Source organism: Macaca fascicularis, chromosome 3 (assembly GCF_037993035.2).
Source record: "Macaca fascicularis isolate 582-1 chromosome 3, T2T-MFA8v1.1".
Lineage (NCBI taxonomy): Eukaryota > Metazoa > Chordata > Mammalia > Primates > Cercopithecidae > Macaca > Macaca fascicularis.
Window position 1 is genome coordinate 180,914,244 of NC_088377.1, and position 20,375 is coordinate 180,934,618.

The 20,375-nt window shown below is 38.5% G+C and overlaps 1 protein-coding gene across 11 annotated transcripts in view; it reads left to right on the forward strand.

Moving 5' to 3' along the window:
- Positions 1–20,375, forward strand: part of UBN2 (ubinuclein 2) — a 98,897-nt gene that overhangs the window by 2,346 nt on the left and 76,176 nt on the right. For 7 of the 11 annotated variants that reach the window (XR_006696711.2, XR_012432922.1, XM_045388278.3 and 4 more), the window contains exons 2-3: positions 3,712–3,804; positions 19,670–19,771. Coding sequence is in view for 9 of the 11 variants with exons in the window: in XM_045388278.3 (XP_045244213.2) it covers positions 3,712–3,804; positions 19,670–19,771 (195 nt within the window). In the remaining 2 variants the exon portion in view is untranslated. The remainder of the gene's footprint in view (positions 1–3,711; positions 3,805–19,669; positions 19,772–20,375) is intronic. The other 4 variants (XM_045388273.3, XM_074036083.1, XM_045388275.3 and 1 more) reach the window with 3 other exon arrangements.

The following is a 20,375-nucleotide window of genomic DNA, read 5'->3' on the forward strand; positions in this document are numbered from 1 at the left end:
GAACTCCATGGGGTAAAATCTATTATCCTCACTTTACAAACGTATGTAATTTTATTAGTACTTCTTTCCATAGTGATATAATTTCTTAGTAAAACAAAATTTCTTAATATTAACTCATATAGTTTAGAGGATTCTGCCAAAATGACGTAAAATGTAAGTCACGGTAGAACTACAAAGACCTTTATTATGTCCCTATTTATGCTGTAATAGTCACACGATGGCAAATTAATAATAGATGTGTATCATTTAATTATAAAAAAGTTTGACACCCTAGCTTTGTTAACTTGGTAACACCAGAACTACTACTTTCGTGTAATGGGAGAAAGAGGAATAATTCCATTTAATTTTTCTGTTTACTTATTAACAATGTAGGTGTCTATTGGCCCAATTTTCTCATTGTATATCAACCTTCTATCTTTTTTCATATACCTCTGAACAAAACAAAATCCATTGTATATAATCACCTTTGCAACAAAGATTTGCCACATTTTCCTGTGATTGCTGCCAGTGAATACCCTTATTATGCAAGAAAGCATAGAAAACATATGTTTAAGTAAAATTGTCATGGTTTCATGAAGGGAAATCCTAGAAGAGAGACCATCAGAAAGCAAAATGCGAACATTAGAATTGGTCTGGAAAGTTGGTGGTTCCCAAAATTAGAAGAATTAGAGGAGGAAGGACTACATTTTTGAAATAGCCATCTATCAGTAAATAAGATTTTAGTGCCAGATGCTGAAATTGGTAGATGTGGGGCTATTAAAAAAAAAAAAACAAAAGGTGTATTACATATGGATACCATTCATATGGGTGCATTTAAATCAGTTCCCTTCGTAAATACTAAATGAACAGTAAAACCCTGATTTACTGAAACACAATCAGAAATTTTTCTGTGCTCTATTTTTAATGCAAAAAGCACAATTAAATAATTTGTGCTGGGAAAATACGAAAAACAAAACCACAGGTTAGCTCAACCTTTAAGCTTATTGTCTCTATGCAGTACAGTGCTGTGGTTGAGGTGGTTTAGGATGATGACCGGCATTGGAATCATCTCTATCCTGAATGATTAATTTGGTCACCATTTCTGGCTGAAGGGTAATAGTGCATTTTAGAAATAAATTTTGGCAATGATTGATATACAAAAAAAAGGTTTAACTCTTAGTAAACCAGAAAAATCAGTTAACCAGAACACCCATTTGTGAACATGCTTAATTGAACATTTACTGTAAAAAGAAAAATAAGTGTTTATAGTATGTTAATATAACTGTACTATTTGGGAATTCCATGGCATTTCATTGTTTGCATATTTTGGATAAAATTTGTGAAAGAATCTCCTGAAAGTGGTGTTGATGAGTTAAGATCAAAGGACAAAATTACTGCATCAGTTTTGCATGTGGGTAGTTGATAATTTTCAGATATTTTTTCACCTGAAAAAACCAAAAAAGCTTAGTCTTGATTGGGGAAGGGTGTTTATTCTTAACTGTAAAAGAAAAGTGAGTCCGTTTTCTTAAATTTGTTTTTGTAGGCTGTCAAGAGTAAATAAGAGCTGTACTTTTGATACCTACATAAAGTACATAAAATATTTTAGAATGGCATATAAGGTGATTCTTATTAAAAATATAGATCCATAGGTTTATATTTATACATATAAAATGAGTCATACCACAGAGGAAGTATTTGGGCTTCACAGTGCATGAGGGAGCAGTTTGTAATAGACATGGCGATTGCTCACTGTCCTTAACCTGAGCCTCTAGTTAAGGTTATACCTGCCGGGCGTGGTGACTCACGCCTGTAATCCCAGCACTTTGGGAGGCTGAGGTGGGCAGATCATGAGGTCAGGAGATCGAGACCATCCTGGCTAACACGGTGAAACCCCGTCTCTACTAAAAATACAAAAAATTAGCCAGGCAAGTTGGCGGGCGCTTGTAGTCCCAGCTACTCTGGAGACTGAGGCAGGAGAATGGCGTGAACCCAGGAGGCAGAGCTTGCGGTGAGCCAAGATCGCACCACTGCTCTCCAGCCTGGGCAACAGAGCAAGACTCTGTCTCAAGAACAAACAAAAAAGGCTATACCCTGGACATGCCTAGGATTCCTTATTATTCTCACTAGTTGATTCCTTTTTGGATCATGTTTATGTTTTTCATTGGTACAATTTTTTTTGAGGGGTGACGAAGTCTCTCTCTGTCTCCGCCAGGCTGGAGTGCGGTGGTGCGATCTCAGGATCTCAGCTCACTGCATCCTCCACCTCCCGGGTTCCAGCAATTCTCTTGTCTCAGCCTCCCAAGTAGCCGGGACTACAGGCTGGTGCCACCACACCCGGCTAGTTTTTGTGTTTTTAGTAGAGACAGGGTTTCACCATGTTGGCCAGGCTGGTCTTGAACTCCTGACCTCCCAAAGTGCTGGGATTACAGGTGTGAGTCACTGCTCCCGGCCTTTCATTGGTAACTTCTATTGGGGTGAAGTATTCTATAAATTTATTACTTATTACAATGATTTAAAAAATTAATTCTAAAGTTAACTCCTTTAAAGAAGTATCCCTTTATTCTAATGTCCCAAGTGTGATGAATTGTCTCGTATTCATTCTGTCCACATTTTTCTATCATGTTTTTTAGACCGATCACTTATCAACTTTTATATCCAGGATGAAGTATCTCAGTTTCTAAGTGTGCAAATCTTCCTTCTGCATTTTTTCTTGCCCTTCAGAGTCTATTGAATCTGTGTCAGTATTTCAGTTGTAGTATACCTTAATTTTTAATTACCTCAGTCAGTTGTCTGAAATTGGATAAAAGTAGTATTTTTATCCTTGTTTTGGTTTTTTTGTGCATTGAAAACCATATATATGTTTGTATACTAAAGTAGAAGACTTAAGGATGTGATGGCTATTTTTGTTTGTTTTGTTAAATAGATGGTTAATGTGGGCTTCTAGCTCTGTGTTTGTGTGTTTTAAACCATGTATTATAATAAACTTTCACTCTCCTCTACTAGAAGAAAGGCGTGGTAATGTAACCTTTTTGCAGCTATTTCTCTTTTCTAGCTTTGTTTAAAAGTAGTGTGTATTCCCTGAATGGATATCCATTGACAGGATATTGGTGATATAATGGTTGTTGATACTGGACCTCAACAGAAAACCTTAGCTGCTATACACACTCAGTGTTAACTCACAGGCAGATGATTAAGTGTTGATTTTAATTAATAATCTAGAGCTCCTTTTAGAAGCATTTCCTGATCAAAGCAGTTAATCTTTGCTAGTGAAGATATCACTCTAGAGTCATAAGTGAGATTTTCATGTTTAGCTAGTGTTCCTGGGGATTTTTTTTCCTTGTTATTTTGGATAAGGTGACCATATGATCATTTTGCAGGTGAAGACAATTTGGATTGTTGAGTTCTTACTCATCAAAACACTATGAAGTGTATATGAGTCCATTACAACTGTAAATATTTTTTACTATGAACCAACTTTTTTTAGTTTTAATACTTCTGACTTACTTGTTAGTATTAGGAAAAGTCTCTTATTGATTAAATTTAAAATATAGTTTCTGAATAATATAATTGTATAACCTATGTTATATATTCTCACTAGTTTATTTCCTTTCGGATCACATTTATTGAAATAGAATTGAAGTGTTTGTTATATAATGATAAATAAATAAACAATAATACTATTTGTAATACTAATGGATACTTCTGTTTCTTTTCCCATTCACCTTGAATCAGAAGAAGCTCATTCACACAGAAGACCCATTTAATGATGAACATCAGGAGAGGCAAGAGGTGGAAATGTTGGCTAAGAAATTTGAAATGAAATATGTGAGTATAATAAACTGATCACTTTTTTTAGTCCTATTGACCTGTTTCCTTTCTGTGACTGGTCGAGAGGGCCTATAAATATTCATTGCCTGCCTTACCTTGTTCTCACAAATTGAAACCAAGTGAATGGTTAGATAGTCAAATAAAGATTCCAATAGGCTTGTGATAAAGTAGTCATCATTCATTTTTATGTTTATTTATTTATTTTGGAAACAGGGTCTTGCTCTGGCACCCAGGCTGGAGTGCAGTGGTGCAGTGTTGGCTCACTGCAACCTCTGCCTTCCAGGTTCAAGCGATTCTCATGCCTTGGCCTCCCAAGTAGCTGTGACTACAGGGGCAACACCACACCCAGCTAATTTTTTGTATTTTTAGTAGAGATGGGAATTCACCATGTTGGCCAGGCTGGTCGTGAACTCCTGACCTCAAGTGATCCATCCTGCCAAGTAGCCATCATTTATTATAGTCTTTCTAGAGTCCAGGCAGTTTGCTTTTCATATATTATCTCCAATCTTTGTAACAAAACCACAAGCTAAGTAATATTGACCATATTTTACAGATGAGGAAACTGAGGCTCTGAGTTCAAGATTAAGTAACTGATATAAGGTCACACAGTGGCAAGAGTAAGCTACAGGTCCAGGTCTGTGTAGCTCTAACTCTATTCGCTTTCTGCCACCATCGAAAATGCTATTTTAATTCCCTTGAAATAGTAGTACTCAAACCTTTCTGCCTCTTAAGAGTTTGACAGTGAATATGTGTACTTCTAAGCCCGTAGCATCAGACTCAGAACCAGCATGATACCTCTTTGAAAGTGTCCGGTTTATGCTAAATATTCATGTACATTTTATATTCAGTGCCACAATATATTGGTGTTTGTTTGAATACAAAAATAATTTTTAATTACCTGATTAACTTGCTTAACATTTTTCTCAAATTTTCTAGTATTACTGACTTTGTAGAAAGCCCCACTCCTCACCCCACATTTACACTATGGCTTTAAGTACTCTTGGCACTTTGCTAAAACATAACCCAGTTGAGAAGCAACACTTTACGCCTCTGATTCCTCTGTGAGCATTGAAAATTATCCCACGAGAGGAAGGATATCAGCTCACACTGGCCTAGTCATTCATACTACCCTCAAGATACCACTGGGATCTTGACCCAATCATGCTGGCTCCTTGTTTAAGAAACCATTTGAGGGTAGAAGAAATAGATGAGAATAGATTGGAATTGAAATCAAGTCCTAGGCCATACTTTGCCATCTTCTAATTGTGTCCTTTTGGTGAGGTTTTTAGCTCTGGGCTACAGTTTTTTTTCTCTCTCTCTCTCTTTTTTTTTTTTTTTTTAAGACAGAGTCTCTGTCACCCAGGCTGGAGTGCAGTGGTGTGATCTCGGCTTACTGTAACCTCCACCTCCCAGGTTCAAGCAATTCTCCTGCCTCAGCCACCTGAGTAGCTGGGATTACAGGCATGCACCACCATGCCTGGCTAATTTTTGTATTTTTAGTAAAGATGGTTTCACCATGTTGGCCAGGCTGATCTCGAATTCCTGACCTCAAATGATGTGTCCGCCTTGGCCTCCCAAAGAGCTGGGATTACAGGTGTGAGCCACTGGGCCTGGCCAAGGCCACAGTTTTCTTACCTATAAATTGAGAGGTTCAGGTGTTTCAGAGACCCTCTGGTTCTCTATTCTGTGACCATATAATAACAAATTTAAGGATGGACTGATGGGTATTTAAATAGAAGGAATAGCAAAAGTTGTTACACTAATTTGTAGTATTTAATTACAATGTAATACTTTGAGACTATATTATATCATGATATATAAATTGTAAAATCCTATAGAATGTATAAATCCTAAAATCCTAACATATATAAATCCTAAAATACTGTGTTTTTTATACAAGTTATACATTGGTTACACTTAATGTTTTAACCAACTAGTACACTTATGTGTCTCAAAATTCAAAAATTAAAAATCTTCCTTTTATTGTATTGCCCACCCATTGAATCCCACTTTCTAGGCAAGTAACATTCCTGTGGTACTAGAGATATATCTCTGTACATATACATCTATTCCTTTCCCACCCCCTTTTGATACATATTATAGAATACTGTACACACTTAAGCTCTTTGCTTTTTATTTACTGCATCTTAGTATGTTTGGGTGGGAGGTCATATCAGGACAAAGTGCTTTCTCTCCATTGCTGTTTCACTGCATGGAACTCTCACACTGTAACCAGTCCCCAAATGATTTAGGTTGTTTTCAAAAATTTGCCCTTATTAATAGTGCTGCAGTAAATTAGTCTGTAAAATGGCATTTTACACAATTTCAAATTTATCTCTAGGACAGATTCCTAGAAGTAGACAATTCAGGTCGGAGGATTTATGCATTTATAATTTTAGTATATATTACTAAATATATATGTATATAATATATATATTTAAAATAAATATATATTTAAAATATATATTATACATATATATATTTAGTATATATTACTAAATCACCAGTTCTACTCCCTCCAGCACTATATCAGAGTGTGTCTTTTTTTTGGGGTTTTTTTTTTTTTTTTTTTTGAGACAGAGTTTCACTCTTGTTGGCCAGGCTGGAGTACAGTGGCGCAGTATTGGCTCACTGCAACCTCCACCTCCAAGGTTCAAGCGGTTCTCCTGCCTCAGCCCCCCAAGTAGCTGGGATTATAGGCACGCACCACCACGCCCAGTTAATTTTTTGTATTTAGTAGAGACAGGGTTTCACCATGTTGGTCAGGCTGGTCTCAAACTCCTCACCTTAGTTGATCCACCACCTTGTCCACCCAAAGTGTTGGGATTATAGTTGTGAGCCACTGCACCCAGCCTAGAGTGTCTGTTTTGCCGTGGGTTACAAAATCAAGGATTAGAATTGCCCTTTGCAAATGGAAAAATTCCTCTTTATAATCCTATAAGTAAAGTGATTCAGTGTATGATGCACTGCCTTAAAGTTAGCATTAAGTCTTCTTAGTTAACCCTAGGATAGTATCTGGCATAGAAAGACCAACGTTCTGAAGAAGTTATTTGATGCGTGAAACTGAGTTTCAGTTGACTTAGATATATTCAAGCCTTGTTATTTTATTTACAGTGATAAAATATTACTCTTGTTATAATCTAAATTAATGGGCTGTATTTCTTCTCTGGATTTTTATTTTGGTGACTTACTTTCTTATTTCCATTCTAATTAGAGATTTTGTGTACATTAACCAAAAAGCATGCCCAAGTGTTATATCTATGAGTATTAAGTGTGTGTGTGTGTGTGTGTGTGTGTGTGTGTGTGTATTTATTTATTTGTTTGGTAGAGACAAGGTCTTGTTGTGTTGCCTAGGCTGGTATTAAACTCCTGAGCTCAAGCGATCCACCTGCCTCAGCCTCCCAAAGTGCTGGGTTTGCAGGTGTGAGCCACTGTACCCAGCCTAAATATATATAAATATATATATATATGGTAATTATTTGGAACCTTTTAAGAAAATCATCAGGCCAAAAGTGACCTGAGAGAAGATAGAGTGTCCTGCTAGGTGCTATAGGCCTAGAACTCTAGGCTATCACAAAATCTCTCTTCAACTACAATAATCTTGATTGGTGTTTGGGGCAGGTGTTGCAGCAGTTGAAAATCAGTGATATCAGAAATTATAGGGAGTATAGGCCAGGCGGGGTGGCTCACGCCTGTAATCCCAGCACTTTGGAAGGCGAGGCGGGCGGATCACCTGAGGTCAGGAGTTCGAGACCAGCCTGACCAACATGGAGAAACGCTGTCTCTACTGAAAATACAAAATTAGCCAGGCATGGTGGCACATGCCTGTAATCCCAGCTACTTGGGAGGCTGAGGCAGGAGAATCACTTGAACCCGGGAGGCGGAGGTTGTGGTGAGCCGAGATCACGCCACTGCACTCCACCCTGGGCAAGGAGAGCGAAACTCCGTCTCAAAAAAAAAAAAAAAAAGATTTTAGGGAGTATAAAATTGTAAAAAGAGCACCCTGCATTGAATTTATGGGGTTCCCCCCTCCATTGTGTCCTATTTTTATGGCCATGTTCTGTTTCCTGTTATGTTGTTCTTATGTTCAGGTAATGTGACAGTTCATATTCAGCATCAGTTACTAAATGGTTTTTTGGGAAAAGATCAATATGACTGTTAAGTACTTAGTTTTACCTAGATTATACTAAATTGGTTGTTGTACATAAATCTTTTTAAATAGCTAAGTCCAAGTTTTGACATTTCTACAACTGTGTAGGCTCCAGATTCGTCTTGATGGTTAGAAAGGAGGCAGGATACAGGTAAAAGAGGCTCCCATACCTCTCTTTATTCCCAGTTAAGGCTCCAGAATGTTTAGGCGAAACATCTTGGTTTTCAATTCAGTTTTTAGATGGTCTCTAGGTAATATATACCTTTTATGAGGCCACTTGTACTCTCTACTCTATACTCTGGAGTAAGATGCTTCGATTTGATGGGTATAGACTTGTTCTCTTGGCCTTCTAGGACATAGGATAACCTATAATTGTTGAAAGATTTCTCTTAGTGATTTTTTTCTCACCCCATTACCCCAGCCATTCTGAAAGATCATGCTGTCTTAGAATTGGATATAAATTCAGTAATCTAAATGAAAGCACCTAGCACAATACCTTGTGCCTAGCAGGGGCTCAGTTAAGACTATTTGAATCTGAACGACTCTGAATAGGAAGGCATATATTCTGCCAGACATTTATTAATATTCATGAAATCACATTATAACTTTAAAATCTGCTTACTGTGCTATATAGACATTGAATACCATCTTTCACGCTTAGTTCTATGTGGTTTTGGACTCTCAGAGCCCTAGTAGTTTCATATTTGTTTTAAAAGGAAGGGTAAGGGTAGATTTGATAATAGAAAAGTTATTCTGAGCAGTCTTATAAAGGAAACAGTTGACCAAAGGGAATAACACTGTTTTTACTCAAAGACAAATTATTCTTCTAAATACTCTTGATTTTCTTGAGACCCTGTCTCTAATAAGAATAATAAAATCGGCCAGGTGAAGTAGCCTATGCCTGTAATCCCAGCACTTTGAGAGGCCGAGGTGGGCAGATCACCTGAGGTCAGGAGTGCAACCAGCCAGGCCAACATGGTGAAACCTTTCCATCTCTACTAAAAATACAAAAATTAGCCGGGCATGGTGGTGGGCACCAATAATTCCAGATATTCAGGAGACTGAGGCAGGAGAATCCCTTGAACCCAGGAGGCAGAGGTTGCAGTGAGCCGAGATCGCGCCATTGTACTCCAGCCTGGGCGACAAGAGCGAGACTCCATCTCCCAACAAAAAAAACAGAAAACAAAAACAAACAAAAAAGAAATATATATATTTAAATGAAAAGTCTTGATTTTCTTTTGTATGAGTTGTAAAAGTGATTCTTTCCAGATAATGTTTTAAAGAATGGCAGTATCTTGGAATAACTAATTTCTGATGAGTAACTTCTTCACAGTAAATACTACTTGGCTGAGTGGAAAGAAATATAATTTTATCTTAAAATAATTATGGATTAAACTGTCTTCAAATGTGAAACTGATACCAAGTAGTTGTTTTGAAAGCATTTGTGTACTGTTTCTGGGAGTTGTAAGAAGTCAATTACTCATATTATTGGTTGATCATCCACACTTGCTGAGGTGTTAGAGCTTCCTTGGGAACTTCATAGGCTAGTTTTCCTGTTTGTTTTGGCCTTACGTTAGGTCTGGTCCCTAAGGATCACCTCAGTATAGAGCTTTGGGAAAACTTGTTGACACCACCACAAAGTAAATCCTACTTGCAAAACACAAATACCAGTGGATTTAGGGTTTCATAGACCAATAATAGTATGATATTACATGTACAATAAAGACATAAAATAATGTTTTAAAGCAAACTGGGGTAGGGGAGAGAGCCTTAAATAAAGGTCAAGGAGGAATTCCTAGCTCAAATAATAGTTTCTTTATTGAAGTTACCAATTCTAATCACTTGCTGTGACATGCCCTTTTAATTCCTTGGCCTCTTTGAATTGAATAAATTCTCTTCAGCCTTCTTTAATTCCTTAGGAACAATTGAGAATCCACAGTTTTAGGATATTTAGGAGGAAGGACTGGTATCCATATGTGGTGATTATAGAAATTGTGTATAGTATTTTTGTGCTGTGTAGTCAGCTCTTGGCTATATTTCCACTGCCTTGAAACTCAGCTCCTTTCTATTGGTAGGTTGAAGAAATGGGCATAGATGTAAAGAGATAAGGTGGTGGCAGGGCTGGGACAAATAGGGAGTCTTGTGTCGACAGGATGTTTTCTTCTCACTTGTAGGACTGGAGTGTTTTTTAGCAATCAGGGTCATTCTTGCTCTGTCTACTAGAGGTGATCAATGAATGTTGGTTTTTAGTTTGGTTTACTATTAGCTGGAGGCAATTCGGGGTCAGGGGGTCCAGTACTAAGAACATCTTGTTTGTTTGTTTTCCAGTTTAGTGTTACGGTGTAATGAGGCTGCATTGGCCTAAAACACCGATTGTCAGGTTAAGCAAGTACTAATGACTCAGTGAGGAATATTCTTCTGAGTCACAGCGGGCTAGTGCCTAGAAGAGTAGATAAGAAGGAGGTTCTTCACTTTAGGTGTAGCAAAATTCAAGGGTTTTTTTTTGTTGTTGTTGTTTGGAAAATAAGTTTTGATTTTTAAAGATCTACTTAATTTATAAACTATGTAATATCAACTGCAGAGGTTCAGAGAATTTATCAAGTAAGATTTTGATTCTGCTGCAGTAAGGATACTGAAAAAGAGAGTAATTCAACAGAGGTCTTTCTAGTAGGGAAGACACTATAATTCTTTGCCAATGTAACTTGAATTTCTTTAGGTTAAATTTTAATGTTTGTGAATTAATTTATATGTACCTTTCTGGCAGCTGTCAAAAGTTTGGTTCCAGCTTATACAATGTACGCATTATTGAATTTTAGCACGATTAGGGAACTGGAGGGTGGAGAATAGAAATGGGGTGGTAAGGCAGGAGGCCGGTCAGGGTTAGAAGTTTTCCAGGAAGACCGCAAGTGAGGAAAAGCAGACTGTACCTAGAAAACTACTCTAATGGCCTCTGTGATGAAGGAGGGAACTGGATTGTCCCTTATAGTTGGCAGAAATCTGTTTATAAGTGGAGCAATGCTTGTGGAACCCTAGTTGTTGGAAAGTGAGTCAAGAAAGAGGTATTCAGGTATGGGTGTGTCAAATACAAGTTATCCAAAACTCTTTCCCCACAGTGGGACTGGGAAGTAGAGCCAAATGAGGAGGAGTTCCAAACTCTGGTAGTGAACATTTGGTGGGCCAAACCTAATAAAATAACATTTATTGAGTGGGTAGTACATGTCCTTAATAAAACTCAGGAGATACAAAAGGTCATGTGATAAAAAGAAAATCTCCTTCCCACTCCTTACTCCCAGCTAACCAGGTCACTCCTTAGAGACACTGTGAGTTTCTTGCCCCAGAGAGCTATGTGTATGTGGGCAGTCACATATTTCAAAGATTTTTTGTTGTTGTTGTTGTTCACTGAAAGAGGATATATAAATACAGATAAATGAAAAGATCAAAATAAAAATCAGCAAATCACCTGTAAGTCCACCGCCAAGCAGAACCACTGTGAATAGTTTGATGGTTTAAAGTATATCCTTTCAGGAATTTTAAAAATGCATGTGCAATTACATATGTACTTTCTTGCACTATAAAAAAAATTTTTTTTAGAGCCAGCTGTGGTGGCTCACACCTGTGATCCCAGCTACTTGGGAGGCTGAGGCAGAGAAGATGTCTTGAGCCTAGGAGTTCAAGACCAGCCTGGGCAACATAGCAAAACCCCGTCTCTTAAAAAAAAAAAGTTAGATCACCTGAGCAATACATGAATATGTTCCTTTTATTAAAAACAAATTCAAATAATACATATTACATCAAAGTCTTTCTGTACCACTGTTTCCAGTTCTATCCCTTCTCCATCGTAATGACCATGGTTATCTGTTTGTTGTGTATTCTTTGAGCATTTTATACATATCTATAGATATATATTGCTATGTTTTGTTTTTCATAGATGAGATCATCCTGTTCGTATGATAGTGGAAGAAACAATATCTTGTTATTTAGATGTTGTCTCCATAATTACCATTTAAGTTGAGACCTTTTCAGATGCTTAGTGAACACTAATAGCACCTTTTCGTGAATAGCCTGAGCTGTACATAACATTTAGGAAACTGTTCTTGTTACCCTGTATATTAATAAATACTCTCTATCACAATTTTAAAAAATGTATTTACTTACTTATTTTGGGGACAAGGTCTTCATCGCTCAGACTGGAGTACAGTGGTGTGGTTACAGCTCCCTGCAGCCTTGACCTTCTGGGCTCAAGTGATCCTCCCACCTCAGCCTTCCAAGTAGCTGGGACTACAGGCATGCACCACCATGCCCAGCTTTTTTTTTTTTTTTTTTTTTTGGTAGAGACAGGGTTTCACCATGTTGCCCAGGCTGGTGTTGAACTCCTGGGCTCAAGCAGTCAACCTGCTTCAGCCTCCCAAAGTGCTGGGATTACAGGCATGAGCCACCTCACCCAGCCTACCACATTATTCTTCAGTGGCTATTAACATTGAATAGATATGTGGTAGTTTGTATAATTTATACTTTTATAATTGATATGCTTGGTGAAGATCTTATACTTGTAAGATCATTTTGGGGGGAAGCATTTTGGTTAGATTAATACTATTATGATCAAATAAAGCTTTAAGTCTTTTATTTGCTCCCCTTGGTAAGATATATACTTATTTAACAATACTAATCATTTTGCTGCTTAGATTAGATTATGGACTGAGAACTATTATGGTTTCTGGTGGCAACAAACTAGTCACTTTGGCTAGACATAGATGTTCCTAAATCTCTAATTACCCATAAATTGTTTGCACGTCTGCATATATCTGATTGTGCCCATTACAACAGAACCTGTTTGTTTAGCTTTCCCAGGTAAATCTTATAGGCAGCTGTTTATGCCTAGACAAAAAATATGATAGGAGAGCAGAAAAAGATCATTGTCATTGTGATTTTAATTAGAAAGCATCTTGGAGAAAAGATTGAAAGTGTAGGCTGATACGTGAAAGCTGGGAGGATTAAGAGAATAGCAGGAGACTATCCCAGATGGGGAGAAAACACGAGGAATGGTAAGAAGGTGTGTTTGGGGGAGAGTTGGTAGACAGTTCGAATGGATGAAGTGTTCATGTTGGAAAATTGTAAGTAAAAAGTTGGAAAGGTGGTTTGAGTCAACATGTAGAAGGCATTTAACTGGTGCCATGTTAAGGGTTTTCAATTCTTATAGGTGGAATGCTTCTGAAGCATTTTGAGCAGGGGAAATGATAGGGTGTTTTCAAAATATTAATTAGGTGGTAATTATGCAGGATAAATTTGAGGGAAGAGGCCAGGCGTGGTGGCTCACGTCTGTAATCCCAGCACTTTAGGAGGCCAGGGCGGACGGATCACCTGAGGTCAGGGGTTCGAGACCAGCCTGGCCAACATGGTGAAACCTTACCTCTACTAAAAATACAAAAATTAGCCGGGTGTGGTAATGTGCACCTGCAGTTCCAGCTACTCGGGAGGCTGAGGCAGGAGAATCACTTGAACCTGGGAGGCAGAGGTTGCAGTGAGCTGAGATCATGCCCTGCACTCCAGCCGGGGCGGCAACAGAGTAAGAGTCCGTCTCAAAAACAATTTGAGGGCCGGGCGCGGTGGCTCAAGCCTGTAATCCCAGCACTTTGGGAGGCCAAGACGGGCGGATCATGAGGTCAGGAGATCGAGACCATCCTGGCTAACACGGGGAAACCCCGTCTCTACTAAAAAATACAAAAAACTAGCCGGGCGAGGTGGTGGGCGCCTGTAGTCCCAGCTACTTGGGAGGCTGAGGCAGGAGAATGGCATAAACCCGGGAGGCGGAGCTTGCAGTGAGCTGAGATCCAGCCACTGCACTCCAGCCTGGGGGACAGAGCGAGACTCCATCTCAAAAAAAAACAAAAACAATTTGAGGGAAGAGAGGCTAATTAAGACATTCATTATGTTTAAGTGAAAAACAAAGGCCAGCATTCTAGCATTGACAGAATGGAAAGGAAACTGTAGATGTGGTTAATCATGGCAACAAAGATTTGTGGGGAGAGATACTTGGAAGCAGAAATTATGAGAGTTTTGAAATAGCATTATTGAGGTATAATTTAAATAAATTTAATTCATCCATTTTAAGTGTACAGTTTGATGGATTTTAACAGATGCATACAATCCTGTAACCATTACTACAATAATGATACAGAACAATTGCGTCACCCCAGAAAATTCCCTTTATAAACAGATCTGTCCCTCCAGACTTAGCCCCTGGCATCCTCTGATCTGGTTCCTGTGACTCTAGACTTTTTTGGTGTTTGTTTGTTTGCCTTTTCTAGGGTTTCCTGTAAATGGAATCTCATGTCTTCTGCATCTGGGCACTTTCACTTAGCATAGTACTTTTGAAATTCCTCCATGTTTTGCCTGTGTCCCTTTTTATTGCCGAGCAGTAATCCACTGTATTCCTACTGTGGATTATGTACCACAGTTGTTTATCCATCCATCAGATGATGACCGTCAGGTTGTTTCCAGTTTTTGGCTGCCATGAATCAAGCTGCTGTAAACATGAGAGTACAAGTCTCTGTGTGTGAATACACATTTTCATTTCTCTTGGGCGCATGTAAGAGTGGGGTTGTTAGGTCCAATGGTAACTGTATGCTTAATAAGAAACTACCTGATTCGCTGAGAGAGGGCATTAAAAGAAAAAAAAGAAACTACCAAAGCATTTTCCAAAGTAGCCACATAATTTTGCATTCTTGCTAGTGATGTATGAGAGAACCAATTGCTCCATGTCCATGTTAGCATTTGATGTCATCACTCTTAATTTTAGCCAATGATGGTTTTAAGGCAGAAAAAATAGGATGAACAAAATAGGAATGTCAAGTGGGAGAAGCTAATTTGGAGACAGATGACAGTGGGAACACTAATTTCAGTTTTGCTTTATTAGAGTTTAAGGTGTTTTCAACTTAAAAAATGACCCTATAGGTTCTATAACTTCTCATATAGAATTTTTAAAAGAATGGCCTGTTGGAGTTAGGCAGTCATGAGTTTGAAGATTGGCTTGCCTACTTTCTGTGTGACCTTAGATAAGTTACTTGTCCTTTCCGAGCCTTCGTTTTTCTCATTTGTCAAATGTGAACTAATAGATAGTTGTACTTAGTGTAGGATCTGATGCAAGGTTAGCATTCAGTGAATGGTAGCTTGGTATTTAAATATATATTTTATGCCCCCAGTAACTTGTGAATTTCTTGCAAATCTGAGCATTTTTTTTCTTTCTAGCTGTTTTATTCCCCAATTGTGTTAGTTCCCCATACCAGTAGTCAGAGTGATTTTATTAAACACTGATCTTGTCAGTTGCTTCCTTGTGCCGATGCCTTCGGTGGCTTCCGCAAGTGCTTAACTCCACTTGTCCTTGTCTGAGTATGATTATCTTAGGAAGAAGCCTTGATTAGGTCCTCTGTTGAAAAGATCTCCTTTCAACCTTTTTCCTTTCTACCATTTATAACTACTGTAGTTGTTTGTTTAATCTTTCTCTTCCCCTCTCTGTACTTAACTGCTTGTGTATAACTATAAAATCCATGAAGGCTGGCACATGGTATAAGTGCTCAGTAAGTTTGTTTAATAGATTATCTTGTTTTAAGTTACCAGAAGACAAGGACATTTCATACTTAAATTCTTTCTGGTATTTTAACATATTGCTTTCTATGGCGTAAGTTCTTAACAGATATTTTTGACTCTAAGTAATGGTTTGAAATAAGCTATATAGAATCACTGGGTGAAATAAGATGAAGAGTTTTTAAAATTATTTTAGCATATTTCTATTGTAACAGTAATACTTCATAGGAAATTTGGAAATCATAGAAAAAGCAGAAGAAGAAAATGTAAGAGTATTGCAAAGTCTCTTGGCAGATGCTTTCAGATTGCTTTCGAAAAGGGTTTTATTGGTACACTCTTTATCAGCAGTGTTTGAGCAGTTCTATTCTCCATCTTTTCAGAATTTAAAGATTTATAATTTGATAGAAGAAATCGATAACTTACTGTAATCTCATTTATTTATTGATCATTTTCCATTGAGTTGTAATGCTGCCTTTTTCATCTTTAATTGTTATATGCTAGGGTAGGTTTCTGAAAAATGCTGTTCATTAATCTTTTTATTCTTTTTTTTTTTTTTTTTTTTTGAGATGGAGTCTCGTTCTGTTGCCCAGGCTGGAGTGCAGTGGCGCGAAGCTCTGCCTCCTGGGTTCAGGCCATTCTCCTGCCTCAGCCTCCCAAGTAACCGGGACTACAGACGCCCGCCACCACACCTGGCTAATTTTTTGTATTTTTAGTAGAGACAGGGTTTCACTGTGTTAGCCAGGATGGTCTCGATCTCCTGACCTTGTGATCCACCTGCCTGGGCCTCCCAAAGTGCTGGGATTACAGGCGTGAGCCACCGCACCTGGCCATCTTTTTATTCTTATATTCCTGCCTCATCTATTTTAACTCCCATAACGTTAAAAATATTTCGTATGTGGCAGGACTAGGCCTCTTCATTAGTTTTGTCTGTGGATTTTTATATATTTCTTAGGTCTCTTCCTCTCTGTCTCATTTTAGGGCGAAATCATCCCTCATGTCCTTAACTGCTTGTGTGTAACTTTTTCTCAATAGACTATCTCCTACCAACCTCTCTCTTTCCCTTTCCTGAATGCTGATTCTCACCATAATTCTATAACATAATGTAAAGGTCTCAGTCTGCAGACCTGCCCAAATGGGAAAAATAAGGACAATCTAATATGTATTTTGCATCTGAGCACACGGGTATGTTGTATGTATATATGTGTATATGTATGTATTACACCTGTGTGTGTATATACACACACACACACACATATATATATATGTATGCATGTTGTTTAAGGTTGCCAGCTGGTATTTCTTGAGGATTGTCATTGTTCTGGGATTATACCCTCAGTGGCCTTATTTAGCAAGATGTTGCCACCCTATGTTGGTTCCTAGAATTGTACTTGAAACTTTTACCTAACTTGTAAAATCTAAAAATATGGGAGCCATTACTTATATTTCACACCACAATGTCTTTCTTGGTGATGATGGTGTAGTAATCGCGTTGTTTTGTCCGCCGAAAAGCGTACAGTGGAGTCACAGCTTATATGGGAGTTAGGTTTTTTTTAGCATCACTATGTAATAGTAGCTAGTCAGAATTGCCTTTGCAAGTTACTTGTAAAGTGATGACACCATGTTGGAGATGTCTTTCATAAGTCTGGCATAACTTTTTTCCCTCAAGCACTGGAACAGATCACTGTTTCTTTGCGTTGAAACAAGGCGAAGCAATTTGCTTTTATTTAAGGGCCATGTTACATACAACTTACTCATCTTGAAGCATTAGAATCACACTTTTCATTGAGAGGTGTGCGGTTTGAGAGCGGAAACCAAAGGAGGTGACTAGAGATTTACATCTTGCATCTCATGCTCTCTATGAGGCTCACTGTGGCTTAGTGGTGGCATGTTGGTTGGCAGAATCCTTTGCACTCATTGTTTTCTTGATTTTGTTTTTGCTTTTGTTTTTTGAGATAGGGTCTCGCTCTGTCACCCAGGATGGAGTGCAGTGGCATGAACTTGGGTCACTGTAGCCTCAACTTCTGGGTTCCTCCTGCCTCAGCCTCTCAAGTAGCAGGGACCACAGGCACATGCCACCATGCCTGGCTAATTAAAAAAAATTTTTTTTCTGTAGAGACAGGTCTCATTATGTTGCCTAGGCTAGTCTCAAACTCCTGGGCTCTTGGAATCCTCCTGCCTTGGCTTCCCAAAGTGCTGAAATCACAGGTGTGAGCCACTGCACCTGGCCTTCTCTTCTCTTTCCAAGCATCCTCTTCCCTGCTCCCCTACCAAAAAAAATCATGGGACAGGGAAGTCTTAGAAGATGCTTAGAAAATTTAAGATGGGTACCATAGCTTGTGACTGCAGTCCTGGCTACTTGGGAGTATGAGGCAGGAGGATCGCTTGAGCCCAGGGGATCAAGGTGAGCTATAACCATACCATGGCACTGTAGTCTGGGCTACAGAGCCAGACCCTGTGTCATTTTTTTTCTTTTGGAGACAGTCTTGCTTTGTTGTCCAGGGTGAAGTGCAGTGGTGCCATCTCAGTTCACTCCAACGTCCGCCTCCCCAGTTCAAGCGATTCTTGAGCCTCAGCCACCCAAGTAGCTGTGATTACAGGGGCATGCCACCACACCTGACTAATTTTTGTATATTTAGTATAGATGGGGTTCAGCCATTTTGGCCAGGCTGGTCTCAAAGTCCTGGCCTCAAGTGATCCCCCTGTCTTGACTTCCCAAAGTGCTGGGATTACAGGCATGAGGCACTGTGTCTGGCCCAGACCCTGTATCAAAAAAAAGAAAAAAGAATTATAGACTCAAAAAGTTGCAAATATACTACAGAGAAATCCCATGTGCCCCTTGAACCCAGCTTCTCCCAGTAGTAATATCTTACATATCTACAGTTATCCAAACTAGGAAATTGACATTGGCGTAATGCAGTTAACTAGATAATAGATCTTAACTCAGATTTCACATACTCATTTCAATTTTTACATGCACTCATTTTTCATTTTCTTGTATGTCTGTGTGTATAATTCTAATTATTAAAACAAATACTTTTAGGCTGGACCTAGTGTCTCACACCTATAATCCCAGCACTTCAAAAAAAAATTAAAAATTAGCAGGGCTTTATGGCATGCACCTGTAGTCCCACTTACGCAGGAGGCTGAGGCAGGAGGTTCACTTGAACTGAGGAGGTTGAGGCTGCAGTGAGCCATGATCATGCCACTGCACTCCAGCCTGGGTGACAGAGTGAGACCCTATCTCAGAAAACAAACATGCAGTGAGCCATGATCATGCCACTGCACTGCAGCATGGGCAATAGATCAAGACCCTGTCTTTAAAAATAATAATAATAATAATAATTTTAAGCATAATTTTAGGTTTACAGGAAAGTTGCAAAGACAATACAGAGAGTTCCCACACAGCATTCACCCACTTTCCCCTGTTGTTGACATCTTGCAGTGTTGACATCTTGCAGTGTTGACATCTTGCAGTGTTGTTGACATCTTGCAATTTATACATTTGTTACAGCTAAGGAGCCAACATTGGCACACTACCATTCAACTCCACATTTTATTTGGATTTTACTAGTTTTCCCCTAGTGTCTTTTTTCAGTTCCTGAATCAGCCAGGTTACCATATTACACTTAGTCATTATTTCCCCTTAGGTTCATCTATACTGTGGCAGTTTTTCACATTTTCCTTGTTTTTGATGATTTTGATAACTTTGAAGAACACTGGTAACTCATTTCATAGAATGTCCATGAATTTGGTTTTGTCTGATGGTTTTCTCAGGGTTAGGCTGGAGTTATAGGTTATTGAGAAGGTCACAGAGGTGACGAAGTGCAGTTTTTGTCACAGATCGTGGATGTGTGCGGTCAGTATGATGTGTCCCTGTTGATGCTGACTGTGACCACCTAGTGAGGGAGTGTTGGCCAGGGTTTCTACTGTGAAGTTCCTCTGTCCTGCCCCTTTTCATACTCGTTGGAACAAGTCACTAAGTGCAACTTGCACTCAAGGTGTGGGAGGTCTTAAACCTCCTGGAGAGGGGGATTGTCTACAAAGATTAATTGAATTCTTCTAACAGGTCTTTTTAAACTTGATGAAAACAGCATGAGTACCGAATCAGTCTAACATGTCTGTTCTTTGCAGGGTGGGAAACCCCGTAAACACCGGAAGGATCGGCTACAAGATTTAATTGATATAGGCTTTGGCTATGATGAGACAGATCCATTTATTGATAACTCAGAGGCTGTGAGTAATGTATCTTTAATATAGCAGCTGATTCATTGTTTGTATGGGATAGTAGAAGTCAAGGGTAAAGTAACTTAAATAGTGCAGTGAATGTTTTTATTTGTGCTTTTAAAAGCCATGTTCACTACTTAAAGATTTTTTTACCTTTTTTTTTTTAAAGAATACTGCAGATTGAGAATTTTGTAATTTCGGGTTTGTCTATGGTGAGTTATTACACTATTAAAATAGACCAAGTTTTATGAAACTTTTTTCTGTAAAAGGCTACATAAGTATTTTAGACTTTGTGAACCCTATGGTTTCCGTTACAATTACACAAGTTTACCATTGTAGCATGAGAGCAGCCATAGATAATACCTAAAGAATAGTGTGGCTGCATTACAGTGAAACTTGACTTATGGTCTGGGAAATTTAAATTTCATATCATTTTCATGTGTCATGAAATATTAATTTCTTTTGTTTTTTTTTTCCAATAATTTTTAAAATGTAAAATCCATTTCTAGCTTGCAAGCTGGTGGGCTAGATTTGGTCAGTGAATCTCATGGTTGCTGACTCTGTACAATGTCTTTATTTTCATATGCTCTGCTCCTTTCCAGTTACTGAAAGA